Below are 25,981 nucleotides of genomic sequence, written 5' to 3'. Positions count from 1 at the left end.
AGCCTGAATCTGTTCATAGCCCCTGCACTAAGGACTACAAAGGATAGTGGCATGCAAGGGAGAATCCTCAGCTGGCCATAGACCAGGTTTAAAGTCAGCTATGTACTACAGAGTGGCAGAAATCAGACTTAATAGAGGCCAACATCTGGCCCACTTCTTCTGTATTACTCGTCTCCGATGATGATGTGTAGCATGTGTAACTACAGATAACACAGATGTATCAAATGAAATCATCATACTAGGAAAAGAAGTACTTGTGGCACCTTAGAGACTAACCAATTTATTTGAGCATAAGCTTTCATGAGCTACAGCTCACTTCATCAGATGCATGAAAGCTCACAAAAGCTTATGCTCAAATAAATTGGTTAGTCTCTAAGGTGCCACAAGTACTCCTTTTCTTTTTGCGAATACAGACTAACACGGCTGCTACTCTGAAACCCATCATACAAGGGTGGTTTCAGACACAATTTACATGAACCCCTGTTAAAACTGACCCTACTTGCTTCTAAATCCTTTTCAGAAGCAGAGACAAGTTTCTCACACTGTTTCTATAGCAAGATAACGCTCAGCACCGCACCTCACATTTACACAGTGAGTGTTTCAGATTTCCAGAACACAACAGGGCACACAAGGGCTTAGCACGGTTTTTCCCTTTGGGCTGTTTGGAGTTCAGGAAGAAGCCAGAATGTGCCTGCTTGTGTAATTTTGAATTAAGATCAGTTGAATTTAGCTCTCCAATGTGTTATTTTTCCGTCTGTCTTACACTTTAATGCTGTAACTCCAGACACAAGCTGGATGATGTTATATGCTGTCACAGGAACAAGAGAGGTTGCAGTTCAGATTTCTTAGGATTTCTGGGATCCAACTTATTTAAATTGTTGTTGAATATTCTGTACCTTGTAAGATAGCCATGCACCTATTTCCTCTCCGAAGAGCCTAAATACAAGTTTGGGTTTTTGTTTTTTTTAAACCCTTGCAGTTCACCTTTCGGGATTGACTTCTTTTTGTGTGTGTGGCAAGATCTGCTAACAATGTCCATAATGTTCCTTGTCAGCAAAAGGATTCTCAGGTAGCCATGGTACAGTTTGAAGAATATCTACACAGTCTTCATTTGTTACACTAGTTTTCAGTCACCATGCAATATTTCTACACTAACCTTTGGGGCCAAATCCTGCAGTTTTGTTACTAAGGCAAAACTCTTATTAGCTTCAGCATTGCATGAGCTAGAGCTGCAGGATTTGCTTCACAGAACACAAAGGAGAGCTACTTTAATACTGAAAGCTGTTTGGAGAGAACACTGTGTCCATGGGGTAATGCTTATGCAAGAAAAATGTACTGTGGCTGCATGTTCCCTGATACAATTAAGCAATCAAGTCATATAATCTCCAGTTCTGTTGATTGCTTTACTGCCAGTAAAAGGCCACTTATATAACCTGCCTGTACAGAAAACCACTTCTCTTTTGTGTGAGAGAGGAGGAGATTGATGGCAGCCTGAGAATTTCCATATGTGGTTTTGGAGGAAGCACTGCAGCTAGGACTCACCTTACTTAATACCCAAAGGCAGCTTTGCTCCTGCCCTCATGCTGATGTTTATAACTCCTCGCTTAAAGTTGTAGTTATGTTCCTGAAAAATGCAACTTTAAGCGAAACAATGTTAAGTGAATCCAGTTTCCCCATAAGAATTAATGTAAATGTTTCACCGGACAAAAGACTGTATTATAGTCTTATAATACACACACACACACACACACACAGAGTATAAGTTTTAAACAAGCAATTTAATACTGGTACACAGCGATGATGATTGTGAAGCTTGGTTGAGGGGGTGAAGTCAGAGGGTGGGATATTTCCCAGGGGATGCCTTACTGCATGCCTTACTCAGCAGTTGGCTGAGCCCTCAAGGGTTAACTCGCTGTTGTTAATGTAGCCTCACACTCTACAAGACAACACGAATGGAGGGAGGGGAGACAGCATGGCAGACAGAGACAGAGACACACACCCTGTGTGTGAGAGAGATGTGCATTGCTCCTTTAGGTACGCTGACCCCACTCTTAAGTACTCTGCCTTTTTAAGTTAATCAGCAAGCTGAGAGGGCAGCTGCTGACAGGAAGCTCCCTCCATCCTGTCATGTGTCCCCCCTGCTCTATGGAAGATGGGGTAAGCAGAGTGCAGGAGAAGGGGGGAGAGGGACACCCTGACATTAGCCCCCTGCCCCGCACAGCAAGCAGGAGGCTCCCTGGAGCAGCTCCAAGGCAGAGGGCAGGAGCAGCACATGGCAGTGGGGGGAGAGACAGCTGAACTGCTGGCAATTGATAGCCTGCTGGGCGGCTGCTGCTCAGGGAACTTAGGGGAGCGGGGAGCTGATGTGGAGCTGCTGGTTCACCCTGGTTCCAAGCCCCTACCAGCCAGCTGCAACAGGCTGCTCTTCCTGCAAGCAGTGGACAAAGCAGGCGGCTGCCAAAGACATTATAAGGGAGCATTGCACAACTTAAAACGAGCATGTTCCCTAATTGATCAGCAACATAACAACGAAACAACGTTAACCGGGATGACTTTAAGTGAGGAGTTACTGGAATGAGTTTGGTTTCTTTACGTTAGGCATCCAGGGCTCCTTCACTGTGATGTTTTTCTTTAAGGAGGACTTACCCCAGAGTTGGGAAACATTTTAGAAAACTAACCACCCCTAGAAGCAACCCTGCCTGCCAGTCATGGTTGGGAAAGGCAACTTCACCAGGCCAAGAAACTTTGGGGCAACTACAGAAAGGAAAATAGTCAAACTTTGACATGACTAGGGAGGACTGAAATGAGGGTGAGGAAAGTTGAACTGGAAGGAGGGGAAAAAGAGGGCATGGAAAGGAAGAGTACAGGGGCTGGTAGAGGAAGACCCTTTCCACCTATACCTTTGGGAATATTCAAGCTTCACTGTTTTTATTGCTTTAATGCCCATCATCCTCACTTTAATTGTTGACATGCCCCTCTATTAGCTCAGGCTGGTCATGTGGACAGATGTCACATTCTGGCCCATAATGACTGGCTCTCTATGAGTGCACAATGGGCCAATGAGAGGGTTGTGCAGTTCCATCCCCATCTCATCTTTTGTTCTGGGGTGCAGGGACCAGGTACTATTCCACTTCTGAGCTCCAGGACCTGGGGTCTCTTCTACCCTGAGGGGTGGAACCATAGTCCCACCTCCACTCTGGGCTGTCAACACAGCTGGCTGAAGGAAGGTGGGGAGGAAGGGAACAAAGAGTAAACACAGCATCCTTTCCAAATGTGAAGGAGCAGCTATGCTAGCATTCCAGGGCTGCTACAGGCATTGTGCCTGCTGCATGGTACTAAGCGCTGGACATAGAAAATAGCAGCTGATCATGTGCTAATTGATCAATAGGTGAGATACCATTTTGTTTTTCCTTCATGGTCAGGCTAACAAAAGAAGAGAAGTATTCCAAATTAACATTTCCCTTTACTATCTGAAAGCAGCCATTGAACAGAGAAAAAAGAAAAGGAGTACTTGTGGCACCTTAGAGACTAACCAATTTATTTGAGCATGAGCTTTCGTGAGCTACAGCTCACTTCATCGGATGCATGCCGTGGAAACTGCAGCAGACTTTATATACACAGAGAATATGAAAAAATACCTCCTCCCACCCCACTGTCCTGCTGGTAATAGCTTATCTAAAGTGATTATCCGCTGAAGTGAGCTGTAGCTCACGAAAGCTCATGCTCAAATAAATTGGTTAGTCTCTAAGGTGCCACAAGTACTCCTTTTCTTTTTGCGAATACAGACTAACACGGCTGTTACTCTGAAACCTGAACAGAGAAAGTCTTCCCTGCCAACAGCATTTGCTGATTGTGGTTGCTATGAAAACACACACTAAGAAAATTAGTCTGGGTGATAAAGAGATCAGAAGCTTCCTCCAGGCCCAGCAAGAGCAATACTGAAACAGAAAACACACCCTTCCCCTTACACACACACGAAAAGCAGGGCTAATGGAAATGTTAAAGCATTATCTATCATAGTAAAACATGTGCAGTACTCAGAGGGAAAGCAAAAAGAAAAATTAGATAGGAGACAACTTAGAATATTTCACAGGGTCATGCAAGAATTAAACAGAAAATGAATGTGTCCCTTGCTCCCCAATGTGGTCGTGGCGAGGAAAACATGCTTCTAGGACAGTGGTTCCCAAACTTGCTCCACCGCTTGTGCAGGGAAAGACCCTGGCGGGCCAGGCCGGTTTGTTTACCTGCCGCGTCTGCAGGTTTGGCCGATCACGGCTCCCAGTGGCCGTGGTTCGCTGCTCCAGGCCAATGGGAGCTGCGGGAAGCAGCACGGGCCGAGGGACGTACTGGCTGCTGCTTCCAGCAGCTCCCATTGGCTTGGAGCAGCGAACCGCGGCCACTGGGAGCCGCGATTGGCCGAACCTGCGGACACAGCAGGTAAACAAAGCGGCGCGGCCCGGCAGGGGCTTTCCCTGCACAAGCGGTGGAACAAGTTTGGGAACCACTGTTCTCGGAGCATGGTGGTGGGGAGAGGGGGGGAAGGAATAATACATATCTTGCATCACTGAAATGTATGACTTTTGCCCAATCCAAGGAGTGGGGTTTTTATGGTCTCTGCATCTAGCACTCATCAGCTAATGTGGGTCAATCTCACACAGGGCCCTTGAGTTGTGGAATGAAGAGAAAAATGAGGGGTCCCTAGAAGATTCCTTCCCCACTCCCAAAATGGAAAATAAAGTGATGCTCAGATGTCATAATATTGCCTGTGGATTTGCTGAAACTGGGTCATACAGCAGAGCTGGCTACTCTTGTGATATATGGAGAGGAGGATTAGAAAGAGGCTGTGTGTTTGGGGGTTGAATATCTTCTGAGCTTTGTTAGCCATCAAAGCTACATGAATGTGCTGGCTAGGTGTTCCTTTTAACATAACCACTTGTGTTATGGGTGGAGTTTCACACTTTTCTGCTCTTGTACGGCTTGCTTTATTAGCATTTCACAGTGTCTGTACCAGTGGCGCCCGCAGCCTTTATGCACGTTACACATGGTGTGTATCATTGCCAGCAGGGTTGCCAGAGTGTGACAGTGTTGGTGGAAAAAGGGGCAGTTCCCCCCAAGTCCCTTGTTGGAGAGGGTCCCCAGAATAGTGTTGGGTCCTGGCACCTGGGGATCACAGCGCCACTCAGGTGCGGCCTGTCCAGAGGTGGGCCAGCCAAACGTGAGTGGTACTATGTTCCTCGTGTGCTAGGTCGCAACACCACTCACTCAGATTTGGCCCATCTGCTCCTCTGTCTCCATCAACGGAGGGGTAGATGAGCCAAACCTCAGTGGAACTGCGATCCTGTGTGCCAGGTCAGAATGCCTGAAGAAAGGAGCTGGCCTCAGCTCTGCAACCCAGTGGGGGCTGAGCATGTCTCGGATTCAGCAGGCGAGCTGCTGGGACCAGAAGCTGCAGTAGGCACGATCCCACAGGGGTTGGTGGTGATACTAAATCTCCCCGTGTCGGTACTATGTGAAAATTTTGGAGAGGCGCCCCTAGTGTGTAGGTCCTTTTTTTGTAGTCTGCGTTTATTAAAAATCCAGAGATACTGTCACAGGAACAAATGTGAGCTTGATGTAATTGACAAGGTGAATAACTTATATGCCTACCAGAGAACATAGAACCGGTGGTCTTTAAAACATGGAGTATGTGCTTCGTTTATTATTTAAATGCTGAAGCATTTGGTATCTCCTACTGCATGGAGGCACTCCCATGATTTCAGCTCATCTTTGCTCTCACCCATTATGGTAACAAGTTTTCATCTCGGTCTGCAGAAGATGAAGCATGCATCCTGATTAGCAAGAACAAGATCGTCGCTCCCTGTGCATGGGAGACATAATCCAATTCTTGCTAATCAAAGATGCCTCTTAAAATCCCATGAGAGGGCATTTAGCAGTACTTTTATCTGGCCTGTTATCAGTGCTGCTTGTCCCAGCAATATCAAAGATGCAGTACATCAAGACTGCATGTCTTTTTAAGGGTATGTCTACACTGGGAGCTAGGGGTATAATTAACAGCTCGCATTAGACATACTCACGCTAGGCGTCCCGAGTACAACACCCACCGAACCTCATGTACATGACACTTGCTGCTGCCCATGCTATCCTGTCTACAATACTATTTTTAGCGCGCTAGCTTGAGCAGAGCTAGGGCAAGTATGTTTAATGCAAGCTGGGATTCACACCTGTAGCTGCTTCCATAGAGGTAGCCTAAAGTGATGCTCTAGCTCAGGGGTCGGCAACCTTTCAGAAGTGGTGTGCTGAGTCTTCATTTATTCACTCTAATTTAAGGTTTCACGTGCCAGTAATACATTTTCACATGTTTAGAAGGTCTCTTTCGGTAAGTCTATAATATATAACTAAACAATTGTGGTATGTAAAGTAAATAAGGTTTTTAAAATGTTTAAGAAGCTTCATTTAAAATTAAATTAAAATGCAGAGCCCCCCTGGACCGGTGGCCAGAACCCAGGCAGTGTGAGTGCCTCTGAAAATCAGCTCACATGCCGCCTTTGGCACGCTTGCCATAGGTTGCCTACCCCTGCTCTAGCTCAACCAGGAGATATGGGCTTGATGCAAAAATCACTTGGTGAAATTCTATTGCCTATCTTGTGCAGGAGGTCAGACTAGATCATTATAATGGTCCCTTATGGCCTTAGAATCTTGGAACAGAAAATTCATCTTTTGGAATATCCCTTCACTGGCTGCCTCTTTTCCATCACATCAAATATAAAACTACCTGTCTTAAATCTCAAGGCTCTTCACGACCTGTCACCATCCTCCCTATCATCTCTCGGTCACTCTCAAAGTCAACTCCTGCCTCTGACCAGCCTCCATTGCCCAATTCTTAAATTTTCAAACAGGACCCTTTGCGCTCTCTCCCATTTTGCATCTCATGCCTGGAAGAGGCCCCAGATACCCCTCCACAAAATGAACTAACTATCCTCCTTAAAACTCTCCTTGGCTATGAGGCCTACAGAACTGCTTTTTTGTCTGCTCAGAGAGAAGCTACTTGAGACTCAGCCCTGGTAAAGTCTTGTAGGCCTCACATGCAGAGAACTAAAGAAATAGGAAAGCACCTTCTTGTAGTGGTGCTGGAGCAATGTGTATAGTGGGGGTGCTGAGAGCCATTGAACCAAACTCTAAACCCTGTATATGATGGAAACCACTTCAAGCCAGGGGGTGCGGCAGCACACCCAGCACCTCTAGTTACAGCACCTTTGCATCCTGAAGAATTCCAATACGTTTAACACACATTGACAGTAAAGGAGCCTCAACCAGCCAACAGCTTGTACATTAGGCCCAGAAATTTGGCTGAACCAAAGATACCTACAGGGTCTAGTTGGGAGGCCCATATTCAGAAAAAATGATGTTTTCTATTTGGTTTATTCTATGCAATATTTTTACTTCTGTTGTTGGCACAGAATAGTTGCAGTCCTCTAAGCATTACAGATAGCACTATAAACTTATCCACAATTTTAGGAAGTATAAGTGAGTACAACTAGGAAGTCTTTTAAAAAGTAGGTTATCACAAGAAAATTAGAAGATTCAGATTAATAAAATATACCTTTATATTTTTAATGAATTTTATGAGCCACTCAGCTACTACAGAAGTGGGGGTTATAGAAACGTGTTACATATAACAGATAGAACTTTTATGCATAGCTAATCAAAGCACTTTAAAGAGGAGGGCATGTACCATTATCCCCATTTTACAAATGGGGAAATTGAGGCCCAGAGAGACAATGTAACTTGCCCAGGGCCATGCAGCAGGCCAGAGGTAGATCTGGGACTGTATCCCAGGTCTTCTGATTCCCAGCCCAGTGCCCTATCTACTGGACCACACTGCTTCTTTGTATAACCTACGTATGGTCCCGGTGGTATCAAGTCCAGTTACTTCATCATCACCTTTGTGAACCGCCACAGAAACTGACCTTGTGAAATGCTTCCCAGGTTTTACAGTGAGCCAAGCGGATGCTGAGATATCACTTTGGGGGTTCAGAGAATGCTCTGCAGATGCACAGGCAGTGCAGATATGATCAATAAAGTCCATAGTTACATAGGGTGGGCCAGATTTTCAGGGCACTGAGCTCCCATGGCTGTCCTTGCCTTCACTGAGATTAGCAGGTACTCCGCACTCTGAAGATCAAACCATACACTAGAGTCACGCATTATATGGAGCTCCCAGTAACTTGGAATACAACAACAGCCTCCGCTTAGACCTTTCACCTGCCTCGCTCTGGGAGGAATGATATCCACTCCACCCCTTACCTCCCACATTTTTCCTCTTTCATACATAAAACACGAGAAACATTGTGCTTGCATTGCTAGCCCTTGTAATTACAAAGACCGTGTCATTCTTTTTGCAGGAGAGAGGCCTTTTGAATGCAGCTGGCAAGAATGCAACAAGAAGTTTGCTCGCTCCGATGAGCTGGCCCGGCACTACCGCACTCACACTGGAGAGAAGAAGTTCGGCTGCCCTCTCTGCGAGAAGCGGTTCATGCGCAGCGACCACCTGACGAAGCATGCCCGTCGCCATGCCAACTTCCATCCCAGCATGCTCAAGAGGCGGAGCGGCAGCAGCTCCAGAACGGGGTCTGTCAGTGACTATAGCCGTTCGGATGCATCAAGCCCCACCATCAGCCCTGCCAGCTCCCCGTAAACCTACCTGCACTGGATGTCAGCACTTTGCCTCTGACACTTATTGTGGAGTTGAATTTGTGTTGCACACAGTTTTAAAACTGTCGCTTATTTTGTTTTGTTTTTCAAATCAGTAAGTAGCTGCCTCTCACTGCAACTTCAAAACAAGAACTCTTCACCTCGCCAAACAGGTGGCTGGTCTAACCTCACGGACAGACGGATCTTAATGTCCCACTTAGTGGCTCCTGCTGCCTCAATATTTCATATGTTTTACAGCCAAAAACAGATGCTCTTGATTGTTGTTTATATATAAAAAACCCAGAAAACCTTAAAAAAAACCTATGTATAATTCACCTCAGGTGTCCGAGCAGTTTTGAGAGATCGGACTGCACAACACAAGCATACATACAGTTACAATTCAGTTGTGTTGGGCTTTTCCCCCCGCCCCCTTCTCCTTTCTCAGGGATGGCTATTTATATTACACAATAAGTACAATGAAGACATACCTTTGCCACAACCTTACTCGGTAAATATATTTGCACTCAGAAGCATTTTGTTGGGTTTTTTTCCACACATGTGGGGAAAAAACAAACAAACTAGTACTGGAAGTTAGTGCCAGGCTCTTTTATTGTTTGATTTCAGTTACATCCTACCTTTGGGGGGCCAACTTTTTCATTTAGTGCTCTTTGCTTTTGAGAGCAAGCAATCCTTTCATTTCTCACCGCAGATGCTCCAAAAACCAACTTCCCGTTGCGAAAATCTTCCTGTCTGAGTTGGATAAACTTTTCTTTTTAAAGCTAGATTAACTTCTGAGAAAGATTTCTAAATGAGATGCCTTAATCAAATAATCTAAACACAAGGAAACACATTTACACTGGTTAACAGCTTTTCCAGCAAGGTGGTATGGAATTTTGGAGGCATTTTGTCTTCTAGCTCTCTGAGTTATAAGATCTCTCTGCACTGCCTATCGAATATGGGACCAACGAAATATTAAAGCAAACCACATTGACTTGAACAACGTTCTTTTCCTTTTTTTTTTTTTTTTAAATAAAAAGAACTGAGAAAAGGTAGCTGAACCAATGCCCATCAAAACCTTTATCAAGGTACTTACTTACTGTACAGCTGGATGCTAACACAAAGAAATTGCTTAAGACAAAGTTTCTGTACACTGTTGCATCATAACTGTGGTCACTGATAAAAAGGAAACAAAAAACGTGCATTTTTAAAAATGTGTTACAAAAATGGTGTTTTAGCTCAAAAAATACTTCAGGCTTCTCTGTCACCTGTAGAGCAGCATTCTATAAAGCAATGTCCCCTTCACCTATGAGACATTGTATATTAAAAAGGGGAGTTTAGATTTTTCTATTAATTTTTAATACTAGACCACTTTATCAGGTATATATCTGTGCTTTACAAATGGTATATAATATAGCAAAGGACCAGAATATTGTGATGTCACAAGAGACCTCATTGTCAGAAAATACACTTTGTTTGGATTGGCTGGTTCAGATGGTGCATATTAAAAATTCAGGTGCTTTTGGTTTTGGATTTTTTTCACATTACTGTAAAGAATAAATGCAGTCAAGTGTAGCACAATGAAAAGAAACTCAATACACCAAACCTGCTGTTTGATATAAAGTTAATGCCTCCACATTCCAAAGGAGTCTTGATCCATATCTTACTTGCTGCTTTGCATTGATCCAATTTTGCTAGATTTTTAAAAAAATTTGTACTGTACATTAACTGTGAGAGGCTAGTATATTATAGATTTGTAAGTAGTTTCATAGGTACTTGCATACCATTTACATTGTTGATAATACCAAGCGCTCTTTCAGTTGTAAGATTGGTAACTGCTTAAACACAGGTTAAAGTGCAGATATTTCAGTATTTTTGTGTATATTTGTTTCAAACTTCACCTTTACAAAAACAATTTTTTTCTATTGAATTGTAAAATCACATAAGGCTGGACATTCTGGCTTCGTATGATGGATGGAAAAAGCCTTTTGACAGAAGTCCGATTATTGTTTAACTTGTGTGATGAGTTGCCTAAATACTGTCGGTTTAGGAAAAGCCATGTTCATTTACCTCCCTAGTTACAACTGTTGTAATCTCTTCTGATAAAATACACAACGTTGATATTTTAATACAATTCAGGTAGCAGGAATTCACTTTCCAATAGCTTTTGCAGCTCATAAAAGTGCTTTTGTGCTGTAGTTAGTAAAGGGATAATAAAGACAACTAGCTTAGAGAATTGTACCGGTCAGTTGGGCCTAGTGCGCACACTCTTAAAACAATTCATTAAGTGTAAAAAATATTTCTCTCATCATGAATAAATCTTACTGTAGGGATAAGGATAAAGGAAACAAAACTGAAAACAAAGGATGATTACGAAGTACTCATCAAAAAAGTGATGGCCTTTGTATGTTATGGCTTCAATCGGGTATGCTTTATCATCTCCAAAGAAAGCATTATTTTCTTCTTAGTTCTGTTGCATAAGCAGAATACAATTCCATTCCACCCATTATACTACATGGTGACATAGATTTAAAACAGGTTCTTGACCTATCACTGAATGCAAAATTCAAGTTTATAGGGTATACTATGAATTAATGAAACTCAGGTAAAGATATGGATTAGTTTATAAGCAAAATGCTTTGACAGTCTCAGTCTAGCTATAGCAAAAGTTTGTCTCTACTGCTCTAGCAGCACTGGAAGAGGATAGTAAATCCATTCTGAATAAATCTTTTACCCAAACAACAAACTGTAACTTTTATCTGCCTGCTCCCAAAAATATTTGGAATCATTCTGTAAAGTTAGATGGGAGGAAAAATATTGAATGCAAGCTGTTCTCAGTGGAATTCCCAACTCAACCAAATAATCTCATGAGAAAAGCCATGCGACCAATTTTATTCTTAAATTGGGGCAGTATCTGCGTCAAACCTTCAAACCTTTTTAACTTCCTCAGAGATAAAATTTTGTAGTTAATATTCTGATCTGTCATGTGTTAAGACCCTGGCTAGAGTTTCAAAACTTACATTAAATGCTTTCTACATTAATGGTCATAAAGATTATGAACATTTAGGTTCTTGTTAATGCCAGATTAATAGTGACCCACACTAATGCTTCTGTAAATGGATCAGCAAATTGATTCAGAGACACAATGATTGGATTTGAACAGCACCTCTCTCAAGATTCTCTTAGCTAAAGAGACAGTTTTGGTTTCTCCAGCGTTTGTCCAGAAGCAGAAGTGGCAACAATATCATAAGATTCTGTTCTCATTCCTCAGTTTTGGCAGACTCAAGTAGCCTAGACTGTTCAGATAAAGCATTTGAAATCTGGATGCTTATCCAAACAGACCCCAAACTCCAAACCTTTTGTTGTTTTATCCAACATTCTGACTTAAAAACTAGTCTCCCATTACTACACCCAAACTGCACATTCAGGATACACTGCTTTGGCTAAGTACAAATTCTTCCCACTCCTCTATGTCATGTGCTTATCTCCTTCCTTCCAAGCACAGAGACCCAAGCACTCAAGCTGATATGGCTGGTCCTGAACAATGAAATTGCCTTGAGATTATAAATTTTTGATTTTACTCAACAATAAATTCATTAATAGCAGCAAACAATAAAACCATTAGGATTTGTTTACAGTTGTCCCCAGCCCTGGTCCTAGCTCCTTTTGCTGTAGTTAAACTGAAGTGCCACGATGTATGAAGAGCCTGCAACAATGAAAATGATCGTTTTAGTTTTCTTGGAAATTGTAAAAAGAAAAGGAGTACTTGTGGCACCTTAGAGACTAACCAATTTATTTGAGCATGAGCTTTCGTGAGCTACAGCTCACTTCATCGGATGCAACAGTGAGCTGTGAGCTGTAGCTCACGAAAGCTCATGCTCAAATAAATTGGTTAGTCTCTAAGGTGCCACAAGTACTCCTTTTCTTTTTGCGAATACAGACTAACACGGCTGTTACTCTGAAACTTGGAAATTGTAAAGATTGCTGTTCTCCATTAAACGTCTATTAAAATAAACTGAAGTCTGATTGACTGTAAACTACACACAGTTTGATATAAACTCTGCTTTATGTTTTATCAGCATTAAGGAGTTAATTTTGTTGTGGAGCTGGAACCAGCACGATTTGAGGACAGTAGTTTGTTCCCTCCATGGACTTCTACTTAGATACTTCTACATATACAAATTTATTCCAGTTACCAGAAAATTGCAATATGATCCATTGGACATGGTTTAACTTCCCTCTGTGCAAAACCCAAAGTGCATTAATGGTCATAAAACTTCAGTTTCCTGACCTGCTTCCTAGAAAGGCATCCAGCATGGTAAGCTCTAGGCAGCTGGGCTGTGTCATATGAGGTGCCCCCACATCCTTAAAGTCTGCAAACTAGTTGGCTTCTTGCTTTTATAGCATTTGTTTACATTGGGTAATGGTAAAGGTATATATTTAGAACAAAACAACAAAAGCCTATGTTTGATAGGAACACCTAATTTCTGTATAAGATGACATGTTTTCTCTATGTACCGTACCTTCTTCACCACATTATTACTTGCAATAAATTCTAGCCCTGCAAGCTTCTGTACAGCTTTAAACCCTCATTACCTTGTATCAAGAAGTTCAATGCTTTTTTATGTTTTATATAGCCAGTATAGAATCAGGTATAGGAAATGGCCATGTGAGAGCTCATGAAGACCCCATTCGATTTCACACCTGGCTTTGTTCAGTCAGAGTATCTGATGTGAGTTCTAAGTTTTGTACTGCATGAATTGTGTTATGTTTTGAGAACATGCTTTATGAACAAAGAATAAGGAAAATAAGACTCTTTATATTTAAAGCTTGCCTTCTCATAGCCACTTGTGTTGCTAATTTCACCAGCTGATGTCCACAAACTGACTTTCTGGTGCTCTGTTACTCCCATATGCCCCATGTTTGTGCGTATAGATGCTCATGTGTAGACTATGACAGTGAGCAGTATAATGGGTTTATATATTTTTAAGTGTTGGGGATGATTATATAGTCAGCAGGTGGAAGAGAACATAACTGAGTAGTGCTTGTTTACCCCCAAAAGAATAAAAAATATAGAGTGCAAGAAACAATACTCAAGGGAATTATAGGTATCCATTTTGTTACAACTTGTGATGAGTCTGACCCAAAATCCTAGAAACAAACATCTTGGGACTTTGGGAGAATTTGAATCTCCATCTGAACTTTGGGGTTTAGGCCCATCTTTAGTTACAACTACAGTTAGTTGTGTATGTACATTGTGTGTGTGTATGTGCGCACATGTTCATGCACAGACACACGTTTTATACTATTTTTCACTTTTGGTGAAATTTGATGTTACACACATCATTTTTTCCTGGGCAGTTTTATCAACAGCATTTTAATGCTTTCCTGGATCACTTTTTACCTTTCTAAATCACTACATTGAAGTATTACAGTTGTACAGTTATATGCTGATCTATTCTTGCTCTGCTGTAACTTTTTATGTATTTTGTACTGCATAGAGTATATATTGTAACAATGTCCTAAGCAAAAAAAATTAAAAAATCCAGTTGTAAAATACCATCTTAACTTGTATGCATGGTTAATGACATTTACATTTTAAAATAAAAGTTATAATTAAAAAAGATTTGTTATTTCTGTCATTTTCCTTTCCTTGGGCATAGAGTAAGGGTATTTATGCAGCTGCTAGGAATTTTTTCACCTAAACTGAAATAATTACTTTTCAGTGGGACAAAAAATAAGGGAAGGTTTATACATCTAATCAAAACAAAAACAAAAAAACCCCACCCTAGTGGAAATAGAGATTTGCTTTGAGATACTGATTTCATTTACAGGTTTTTGAATGTCATAGATCTGATGAAATTAAACATAGTATTACTGTAAAACTGAGTAAATTTAATATCAACACAAACTCTATGCATGAGATTGATACATATATATATATGCTCTTTTTTGCCTTTAACTGGGATTTTATGATTACAGAGTCAAATCCAGAAGTCCTTACTGAAGATTTATGCTCCCAATAATCCCATTGACTTCAGTTTTGTTGTTTTGACCTGTGCCTGCCGATAGTGGGGGGAGGGGCAGCAGAGTGAGGGCAGCTGGCTTCAGCGGTGTTACTGAGCATGATCAGTCCATGAAGGGTAAGTGGTGATCGATAGCTTCAATGAGAGTGGATAAAATTCAAATTCAAGAGCTCTTCAATTCCCTGTCTACTACCATCTTTCTGTGGCTTGGCACTTGGGGAAAAAAAAAACTTTCCCAAGTCGAGTTTGTGTAAATCAAATCACGAAGTTCACAGACATTTCCTATGGTCCATTAGCTTGAAAGTTCTTCTACAATGCAGAACCCTTGAAATACACATTTTAAAAAATATAGTTTCAGAAATTAACTACCACCAACTACTGAGAAAACAGAAAAGCGTACGTTAATGCTGAAAGGGAATGTAATGATTGTGAAATGTACTGCATATGCAGCATTAGACAGTCAAGTGCATCCATTTCCCCATTATGTTTGACTAATGCAGGGGTAGATGAATAGATTTTCTTCAAACTTGCAAGTAGGATGAAAAAAAAAAACCCCAAATTCCCTTCTAAAGGTCATTTCTTGGGAAAGTTAGAAGCCACTGAAAATATGGGTTTAGAATAAAAGTGCTTTCTCGACCATAAGTACTGAGTTGCTACCTTAATACTATAATGTTATATGCCTACACACCCAGACACCCACACATTTGTATATATTTGTTAACACATTCTAATCCAGAGAAGAAACTGCTGTTGTCAGGTTGATAAATGTCTGAGGTTTCTGCCTTGCCTATGACTCAACACTTTACCATTAAATGTTTATAACCTTGGCAGATGTTCATCTGTTCAGAAGATAATAGATCATGTAGCTGGATCTACAATGGGATTTTCCTATGGTTACCTGCAATTGCATCTCTAAGTGTCAGGATACTCCTCCTTAAGGTTCATTCCTTCTGGTTTTCAAGGAAACAAACCCACAGTACATGTGCTAACTGATCACAGGAGACTAATTAGAACTACAAAAATATAAATGCAGTGTAGATAGAGACAGAAAGAGGAGAAGTCAGAGAGAAAGGAGACCGAAGCAGAAAAAAAGATGGGAGAAATATGAAGGCCAAAAGGATCAGAGAGCCCAACCAACATTTGAGCAGGCCAAAAGGGTACAGCCTAGTCTCATTGGGCTCAAAAATCTCAGGGCTGGCTAGCTGGTATTTTCAAATACCAGATTGTGCTATGTTTGCTAACAGCAAAGTGTAAAGCAAAAAGTAGGGAGCTATGTCATATACCAATTAAACAGGGGAGGCAGATGTGCCTAACCGCAGTGAGTTTGTGGCAATGCTTAGGGCATAAGTGGTGAGGTGGGGGAAGGCATTAATGGGCTTCTTGACCAATATTCCAGACATAGGAGAGGAGTCTGGATGTCAAACATCTGAGAGACAGGCTGCAGCAGGAGAGGAGAGGAAGCATGAGAGAGATAGAGAGAGAGAGAGATTTCTTGGGAGACAGGATAGTGCTTTGGGCAACTCACTGAACAGACTATATAAATCTAGGAAGAGACTCCAGCTTGGGATTTCAGATGGGAAAAGGCCTATAAGTGAAGTACTGCTAGAGAGGCCTAAATAATAACCTGCTAATTACTCTACCTACTCAAAGAGAAAAAACACTCTAAAATGCAATTGTTGTCTCATCATAATTGTAAATAAAGGATCAACCTGCCCTACTGATTGGCGATGGCAGGAGGAAAATTTATTCTTTTGACTACCACTGGCTGGAGTGAAGATTCATCTGACAAGAGGGGGGGCTACCAGGGCTGGGCTAAGAGAAGCCCTTACTGTGGTTTTGCTGCTGGCAGTGCCCCGTGCTGAGCTAACATTTGCTTTCTTTGTGTCAACGAATAAACTTTATTGACTAAGCAAGAGTGGGCCTGAGCCTGCCAGCCGGGCTGAAGCAAACTCAGAGAAAGGCCAAAATGAAACAAAGCCAGAAGCAATTGTTCTCCAGCTCAGTGTGCGTGTTACAGGCCCTCAGGCAGGATTGAAATGCAGGAAACTCTTCTTTTGCACTTTATGTGCATTTCTTTATGGAAGCAAGCCTGCCACCTATGGGCAGGAGGGAAACGAATGCCGTGCTGTCTCTACTGCATGTACTGCACGGACTGCTTCAGCTCTCTGTGGGATTGCATGTACCTCAGAAAAAACAATAAGGCTGGGTGACAATGAGTAGAAATAGCAATCGAGAGAGATTTGAAAGGGGTGACGTGATGGGGAGGAAGATGGCTCTGATAGTGACACTTTGCACAGACTGGAGGGTACAGCATGTCATTCCTCAGTAAATGGGATCCTGTGTCTTTAAGAAGTGAGTGTTTGCATTTTCCCAGGCTCTCTTATTGTAGAGCTAACTCACTAAGTGAGTCATTTCTGTAAGATCCTGGAGACAAAACAGATACAAACCATAACAAAACACAGCAGCAAGAGAAAGAGAAACACTCCTCCCCCTCCCTTCCCCCCCCCTTTATACCAACAATCCAACACACCAAAACCTTCCCAGTGGAGGAGAAACAAGAAACAGACAAACAACTATTTGGCTATCTCCTGAGTCTCTTTGGGGCAAGAAAATTTTACCTACTCATTGCCACATTCAGTAAATTGCAACGAGAGTTTGCTAACTTTTATTTCTAAACATCATAGATTCATAGATATTTAGGTCAGAAGGGACCATTATGATCATCAAAGGCTCTGGATTTTCCCCCCCCAGGCTTTGTTTTTTCCTCAGCAAGTCAGATGGATATTTGGAAATCCCACTCATTTGCAACAATACTCCTACCGTCTTCCTTTCTGCCTCCCCTCCCGTAACTGCCTGCAACCTCACTTTAATATCCCGTATTTAAGAGCCTGCCTCTCGGCCAAGGGAGATAGGATTGGCACTCCCTTCAGTGCCCAGACCCAAACCCATAATTAAACCAAGTTTCCTATGCCAAAATGCTGAATCACCTCAGATCAGGACCCGACAGAGTATATTTTTCCTTCTTTGTGTTAAATGTCCCCCCTTTTTATCCAATGATTGTTCCTACACTGATAGCAACTTTGATCCCTCCAATGTTGTGGATAACTGAGGTACATGGACTTTATGCAGTAATGGGGACATGGCATACATCCACATCTTCTAGCCTCATAACAACAAAAGTCGCAGTCTTTAGTCATATGCTATATCAGTGGTTCTCAAACTTTTTTTTCCACGGACCACTAGAAAATTGCTGAGGGTCTTGGCGGATCACTTAATGATCTTTCCAAATGTTGTTTGTACCGTTAGTTAACTATTCTAAAGCGCTTTGGATAAAAGCGCTATATAAAAAAACCCCTTTATAATAATTAACTTTTTTTGTGCTACAAATAAAAGCACACAACTAATATTTTAATATCAGTAGTCTTACCTTTCTAATGCAATGGATGTGCCCTCTCTCCCCCACCAAAGCAGCCCCCGAGCTGGGGCTGGGAAGAAGGGGGGTCTCTCTTCCCCACCACAGCAGCCACAGAGCTGGGGCTGGGAAGGAGGGCCATCTCTCCCTGGCAGTCGCAGCCCTGAAGCTGGGGAAGGTCACCTCTTTCTCTGGCCACCGCAGCCCTGTACATTCCAAATTCCCTCTACCCCCTCTTCTCACCCCACTGCCCCCTCCCACCTACCCCTTATTCCCCCCAAGGCCACCGCCTCACCTTACATGTGCGTCTTCACCAGGGTCCAGAAACCTAATTATTGGAACCATGCCTGCGCAGCTCCACTAATTAGATGGGTGGCCTTTCATTCTCTCATGTGTGGCCGCCCAGGCATGCATCTTAGAGGGAATTATCTGTGGACCACCTGAATGGAGCTTGCGGACCGCTGGTGGTCCATGGACTACAGTTTGAGAAACTCTGTGCTAAATTATTAGATCCCTAATCTGCCTGCATAGAGCTATGTCATTTGTACACGCAGAGAGAAAGGCAGGGCGTGCAGAAATGGCTTCAACATGACTCAGTACCCAAGGGCTTGCATCTTTTCTTTGGGACCAGATAACAGGATGATTTGTCCCTTAAGGCACTGCTGAACATTCTATCTCAAAAGCAGATGTACTAAACAACTGCTTTAGGAAGCAGGAGTAAACTGAAATCTCAGCAGATTCAGGGCATAAGAACCTTGTGGGACACAGGACTGGATGAATAACAGCATATGGTGAATAAAACAGGACTGGCTAGTGACTTCCCACGGAAAAACTCCACTGGATATTTCTGGACTTAACCTATCCCCTTTTAGGAGAGATAATTAATACAGAAGGGAAACAAGGAAGGAAATAAACTTAGGTTCTAAGTCCCAGAAAAGAACATTTTGTATTCTCTGCAAAATCACTATGATTAAAGAGAGCTGAAAAGGGTAGATTACATTTCAGCAGTAAAAATATGCTACAAAACTGTAAAAATTGCATGTTATATTGTGTTTGCTAAGGCAGCTGAAGATTTTCCACAAGACAGCACTCCACCACTTACCTGTTATTAAATATGAACTAAGGAAAGGCAGAAGAGCCATGTTGAAAATAAATCTCAGCTCTGTCTTTGATTTTGCAGAGTGCTCATCTGCAGTGCTACTGCTGGTATACCTCATACCCGAATTCTGACTTCCAGAACAACTGGTAGAAAACTCCAGATCCATAAGGCAATTTATTCACCGGAGAAAAAAGAATCCAAAAAACAAATGTAATCATCAACAAGGAATCCTTTTCAACCACGTGCAAAATCCATCACAGAGCCTGGCTTCTCTGGGTGATGGAATTAAGCAACGAGAATGTTTAAATATATATTTAAAATACCAAAAGCAGAGGCTTAAAATAATCTGTTTGAGACTGAGGTCTATTGATAAGAATAGAAAAAAATTATTAAAGAAGTGGGGATTGAAGGGGAGGGATCTTAGTGGAAACCAAAGAAACTCTTGGACTGAGAAGTTAAAGCATGATAGAACACTGCGTGCTATGGTAATAGGATTAAACTGTTATTGTACTGATAATAAAGGACTCGATTTATGCCTCTCAGCATGCCCCAAGGCCTTATGTTACATTTGGTATTATCAACATTAATGGAGACTTTGCTAGCAGAAGAGAAAAGGAGGAACCTGTATCTAAAATCTCTGTGCCCTAACCCCACTTCTCTTCCATTTCTGTCTTGATTTCCCAGGTCATACTTTCATTCAGCCTCTTCATGGTAGGTGCTATGTCCATCTCATTTGTCTGCACAGCATCCAGCACTATATAATTGAACAACTTCTGTCACGATGGAGAAGACACCATTAAACTTGTTAACAAGTTCCAAACCAAAACCTCTTTAATTGCCTATTACACAAATAAAGATTTTTTCATAACAGGCATCACAACATTTTTACACTGATTCCAGTTTATAAATTCCAGACTTTACAGGAACCATTGCAAGGATTATCAGATCAGATTGGAGAACGTCAGTGGTGTAATGTAAAACCCCTCTCTCACATTAAAGATGCAATCACACTCTATGAACACTTATGAAAAAACATCTTTGAGAATTGTCAGGCTTCTTTTTGAAGAGTTGCATGATAATTCCATGTTTGAATTGGAACTGTCATTTACCGTATGCATGTCTGAGATCTGGAAAAAAAAATGTGTCTAGGAAAAATCTCTGGGAATTATTAAATGCAAAACGTTTCCTACTTTTACTAAATGATAAATGCTTGCCACTGTGTCACTTATTAGACAGACAGTACCTCTTTGCCAACTCTCTACTTCAGGATCTGTTTATTTCTAAGCATGTAGACAGATAATTATATTAGTTGAAAGGGATTATAAAACAACTGACGTAATAATTACATGCCATCTAATTCCCCCCCCAATAAATAATGTTTTGGATTTTTTTTTAAATTGCAGCTATATTCATAATGAGCTATTGCAGCCACCAGTCCAGGCCAGGCCACAGTTAAATAACATACGGTATGATACAATACAAATGAGATGGATGGCATTTGTATTTTCTATTTGTATTCAATTGTCTTTGATAATAAAATGTTAAAAGTCAATTTTTCTGCAAACCTTTTAAACTCAGATTTTCAAGGTACCCCTATGAAGACTAATAAAATACTAGGGTTTCTGTGACAATTTCCTAACACCAGTATACAAGGGCAGAGATGCAATACAAGTTTACCAGTAAAGAGGTATAAGGGCCCCTCTCTATTCAAAACCTGGTCAGATAAGGCAGTAACTAAAACGCCATCAGATGATCACAGATTTCAGCAGCCTATGGGAAATGAGTTTGGTGGGCTCAGTCCAATTCTCAGGTGACAGGTTTTCACACCACTAAACCCATCACAATTGGCACCCCTTGTTGGATACCTAAACAGACAAGGTAAGGGCTGAGTGGTCACAAAGACTGAACTAGAAACTCCCTTTTGTAGGTGTCCTTCCTGATGAGCGAATTGTGGGAGAAGTTTGCACGGCCACTGCCTGGGTTACACCTATTCTGTGTACAAAGCAAATGTCAGTCTCTCGGGCTGTCAAAATTAAGGACTGGCCTCTTTCAGGACAGACACCACCCTTACCCTTCCCAAACTCTAGACATCCTGTGGCACTGACAGGGTGCCGATGACCCATGCTCAGTATTTCCTGTTCCAGTCAGGTCAGAAATGCTGCAAAAATGCATGGTAGGGGCCACTTCCATTTCAAATCCCAGCTGGAACCAGATCAGAAGGAGAGAGTATTAAAAATTAACACTAATGAATTACCATTTTTTTAGGGTGACCAGACAGCAAGTGTGAAAAATTGGGGCAGGGTGGTGGTGGTGGAAATAGGTGCTTATATAAAACAAAGCCCCAAATATTGGGACTGTCCCTATAAAATCAGGACATCTGGTCACCCTACATTTTGGATCTGAATCTGCTTGATATTGGCAAAAGATCAGGGAGGGGTTATTTTTCATAGTCACACATCCATAATCTGAATTTGGGTCAGGATTTTTTTTTTAAACTTTGTAATTTATTGTTGAGTCAGAAACATTGGTTAAACAAGAAAAACAAACATTTTTGAGGTGAATCTCTTATCAACATATCAGACCTCTGGATGTCCAAAGTATTCTATTTTCCTGGAACGCAGCATGGAAGATGGAACGTCAGAGACAGACTTTCACAAGTGGATCAGATGCCAGGCTAATCTTGTGCCTCTGCTTCAATTCACATGAACAAATGACACTATTTCTTATATTACAAAGTGAGGCTTTGGGATTAACATTTACACCCTAAACTGTTATTAAAACTAATGTTATTGGACTTAACTTCAGCCCAACTTCAGCTTGAATGTAGATGGGCACAACTCTCACTGACTTCAGTAAAAGGAGAGTTGAAGTTGGTCCCTGGACTTTAAATCTGACTGTGATTTGCATGTATTATCTGTATTTATCTATGTGGCAAAGCTCTGTTCTGGGTGCACACAAACAATTTTATAGGAAATATATATACAAATTGCAGTGATATCAAGTAATCAGATCCTCCTAACTCATCAAAACTTAGCATCATCAACATACCCTATCTGCAAGAACAAGAGAAAACACATTAGACTTGGGACACGGTAAAGTCTGCAAAGTTGGCATCTGCCAGACTAAGGAAGGGGAAATAATTTCCACAGTTAAGGACTCCTCGATGAAAATGTGTTGCTATTATTTAAACAAGGGGGTCTGTTAAATCAAGAGCCTCAGCTGATCTTGACCTCCTCAGTATTGTACCACGACATTGCTGTACCTCAACCCATTTTTGAATCCTGGCATTTGTTCCAAATGTAGCTTTCTCAGAAAAAGTGAGCAAGTAATATTTATGGATTAATGATTCATGTTAACTTTCACCATGCTGCCTTTGTTATAGCTCTTCTTGAGGCTAGTAGAGCTATGGCAAATAATTGCAATGGTACCCAAGAAAACACATGAACTCACCTGGTTTGGGTATTTGTTGCAAACTCAAATCTCATTCCAGTTCTGTGGTTCTCTAAGACTAATGAACATTTCAGACAAACTCAGGCCCAGTTTCAAACACTGCTGGGCCTGACTGCGGAGGGTGAGGAACCCCAGTGGACCAGGCTGTATTCCACCCTGGTCCCACAGCCCGCCAGGGATATCGGTTGGCAGCTCCTTCATGGAACTGTGAGCACGGGTGTGTACCTGGTGTGGTTCACCCCCATCCCCGGTGCCTGTCTATTTTTCGGCACGAGGGAGACCCCACTGCATGTCTAATCTAGAATGCACTGGGTTGCAGTCCCTTTTATGGCTCCTCCAGAACCTCCTGTTGAGGTTTTGGCTGCATTTTTCTCCACACCTTTTTGCATATACACACCCTGTCCCTGGCCCCACAAAGTCATGAGACCTCCTCGTCAACCTGCTCCTGGCACTGGCCAAAGTAGCCATCTACAACACCAGGAGGAGGATTCTGGACAGAGAGGTGCTCTGCGATTATTTGCGTTCCTCTTTTGTCTCACACATGTGGGCAGAGTTCCTCTGGGTGGTGTCCGCTTGCTCCCTAGACAGCTTGGAGGAGCAGTGGACGCTGTGCGGGGTTCTCTGCTCGGTGTTCCCCTCTGGGTCCCTACTTTTGAACCTGTGACCTCCACTCCCATTTCTGCTCTTCCTTAGTTGCCCCCCATTTTCAGTTGAGTCCCGGGTCTGGTAGCTCCTTCCCAAAGGTTGGGGAAGGGTTCTTTAGATGTGGGTGGGCTCGCACCTGCTCGTCTCCCAGAATTTCAATGAGGCAAGCACAGCATCATTTACCATTCCCCTGATACAGGTATTGTGGTGATGGAGTGTCAATTACTTATGTGACACTAACCTACCCCGCAAGCCTTGGACGGGGTCATGAGACAATACAGATAGGGGTAGATGCAAATGTTCCCATTCTGGTCCCATGGAGAGTCCCTAGTAAAGGTAATGCAGCCTGGGCCTATTTCATCATTTCCAGAGAACCTCTTCCCAGGAGCAGCCATGGCTGGACATGGACAGTGTGTATGAGGTGGGTAGTGGGGAAGGGTTAAAAACCTTAGCATGATTTTCAGTCCTGGCCTCATGTGGATCCCTGGGGATTTGTGGGGTTTGGGGACAGACCCCATGGCCTATCCTGAAGGGGGCAAGCCCATCACCCTCCTGAAATAATCAGGGAAACACTCCAAGAAGGGACATTTCCTTGCCTCCCCCTTCCTTGCCCTGCCCCCAGGTTGGTTTTTTTTGAAGGAAGGGATGACCGCACTCACTGTGGTCTGCAATTATAGTAAATGCAAACTCACTGCTAAGCTGTAGTAGAAAGCCAAGGTTATGATTTAAAGCCCCAAAGGCAAAGAGACTCTGAGTTTATTCTGTTTTAAACTTGCCTCAATCTGCCTAGAACAGAGCCATGCCCAGCTTGGTAGTTTCCATTAACAGGGATTTACACAAAGCTGGATCCTGGTTTTGATCCATGCAGGTTTCTTCCTCCCTGAATGCTGCCTTGATGTCTGGTTGTGAAGAAACAGGGATGAATACTGTTTATGTTTTCATCCAAAAATTAGCCCAGAGGGTAACCTGTCACAGAGGGTATAATGGAATGCTAAACTGTATTATCCTGTTCATCCAATAGGTGGCACTGTGTGTAAAAGACCTCATTTAAAAGAGCCTCACCCATAACTGGCAGATCTTTAAAGGATTTTATGCTGATGAACACATCTGTTGGGAATAAGCAAGTCCTGCAACCAGTCCATAACTGATACAGGAGTATGACAGAGAGACTCAGACCTCGGCCCCAAAACACCCTACCTTCCCAGGTGCAAAACTCCACCCATAGAAAGTTTTCCCCCTAAGGGGTGTAAACAACAATTGAGAATAAAAACTTTCAACAAACAAACAGCCCGAGAAGTCCATGGAAATCCACTCTGAACCAGTCTTCTCCCACCAAGCTCAGGGCCATTTCTGCCATTCTCTCTCCAGCCCCTCTGCTTCTTCCATTGCCCCTGACTTCCTGACAGGTTCCAGCTGTCTTGATCTCCCTTTCCCACCTGAATTTCTGCTGTGCAGTTTACCTCTCTATACCAGCGCAAGTCCAGGATTCTAATGATACCCTGCTGGTGACATGTCCAGGCACAATCCCCCCAAAGCTGCACAAACCTCAGCAACTTGTGTCTTCTGCAATATTACAAATTGTTTCAATCCATTCTATAGAATCTTCACTAAACAACAGATTTTGCCAGCATTAGTCACTTTGGGCAGTCCTCTGTAAGAAGTTCCACTGATGTCAATGGGGCTGTATGCATATTAAGATATTGCTTGCATGAGAAAGGAGGGCAATAGCAAGCCATAGGAATTCCTTTTTAAAATAACACCTGGTTTCTCCTGTTGTCTGGTCCACATTCACATACTCACCGGAGTAGAGGCTGGGCTCATTACAGATAACTACACATTTCAAAGTACTTGAATTTCAAGTAGAGGCATATTTTTGCTTAAGATGCTTAGAAATTATGCTCTCTTTGTGATTTTAGGGTTTGCTTCTGCAGTGCCAAGCCTGCTTTCTTCATGAGGTTGTGGACCCCCTCCCTTTGCAGCTCCCAACCCAAACCAGCAAATATGGTACTAAAGTGTCCACCCCCTTCACTCTGAAGCTATTGTTTAACCATCACATCTTCCATGTTGGCCTCAGTTAAGAAAAAGTTCTCCCGCACTAGGGTGACCAGATGTCCCGATTTTATAGGGACAGTCCCAATATTTGGGGCTTTGTCTGATATAGGCACCTATTACCCCCACCCCATCCCAATTTTTCCACACTTGCTATCTGGTCACCCTACCCCCTGCCTCCTGTCCAGATCAAAGCAGATGCTGCTCCCTCTATACATTGGTCAGGAGGAGTTATATTATAATGGCATATTGGAAATCCCTAGTGCTCTTTTGACCTTTCCCCTGCTGAGGTCTCCCATCTCTATCTCCTTCTCATCCGTTCCTCCAGCCCACAGTTCTTCTCCAAGCTGCTGTATGAGTCCCTACTTTTGTCCCTGTGCCTTACAGCCCTGCAAAATGAAGTCAACCTTCTTCACTCTACCCTGTCAATACTATTCTTCTGCCTTGACCAGGAGGCCTTCTAGTCGCTACTAGATTTAATCTCTTACATGTCGATTCAAGAAAGCACTGCAGCAGGTGCTCATCTTTAATGTGTGCTTAAGTCCCGTTGACTTCCATGCTCTTGGCTCTTCTGATTCCCCTCTCCCTTTGGGTATGGTACACATACATTGG

General features: G+C 42.4%; 1 protein-coding gene across 1 annotated transcript in view; it reads left to right on the top strand.

Annotated features, from left to right (window-relative positions):
* KLF13 (KLF transcription factor 13) overlaps window positions 1-9,715 on the top strand; it is a 39,588-nt gene extending 29,873 nt beyond the window's left edge. The window contains exon 2 of the mRNA XM_073303656.2: window positions 8,403-9,715. Within this exon, the coding sequence (XP_073159757.1) occupies window positions 8,403-8,695 (293 nt within the window). The 3' untranslated portion in view covers window positions 8,696-9,715. The remainder of the gene's footprint in view (window positions 1-8,402) is intronic.
* Window positions 9,716-25,981: the final 16,266 nt, after the last annotated feature.

This window comes from Lepidochelys kempii, chromosome 10, assembly GCF_965140285.1.
Source record: "Lepidochelys kempii isolate rLepKem1 chromosome 10, rLepKem1.hap1, whole genome shotgun sequence".
Classification (NCBI taxonomy): Eukaryota; Metazoa; Chordata; order Testudines; family Cheloniidae; genus Lepidochelys; species Lepidochelys kempii.
This window is presented reverse-complemented; position numbering and strand designations above follow the sequence as displayed.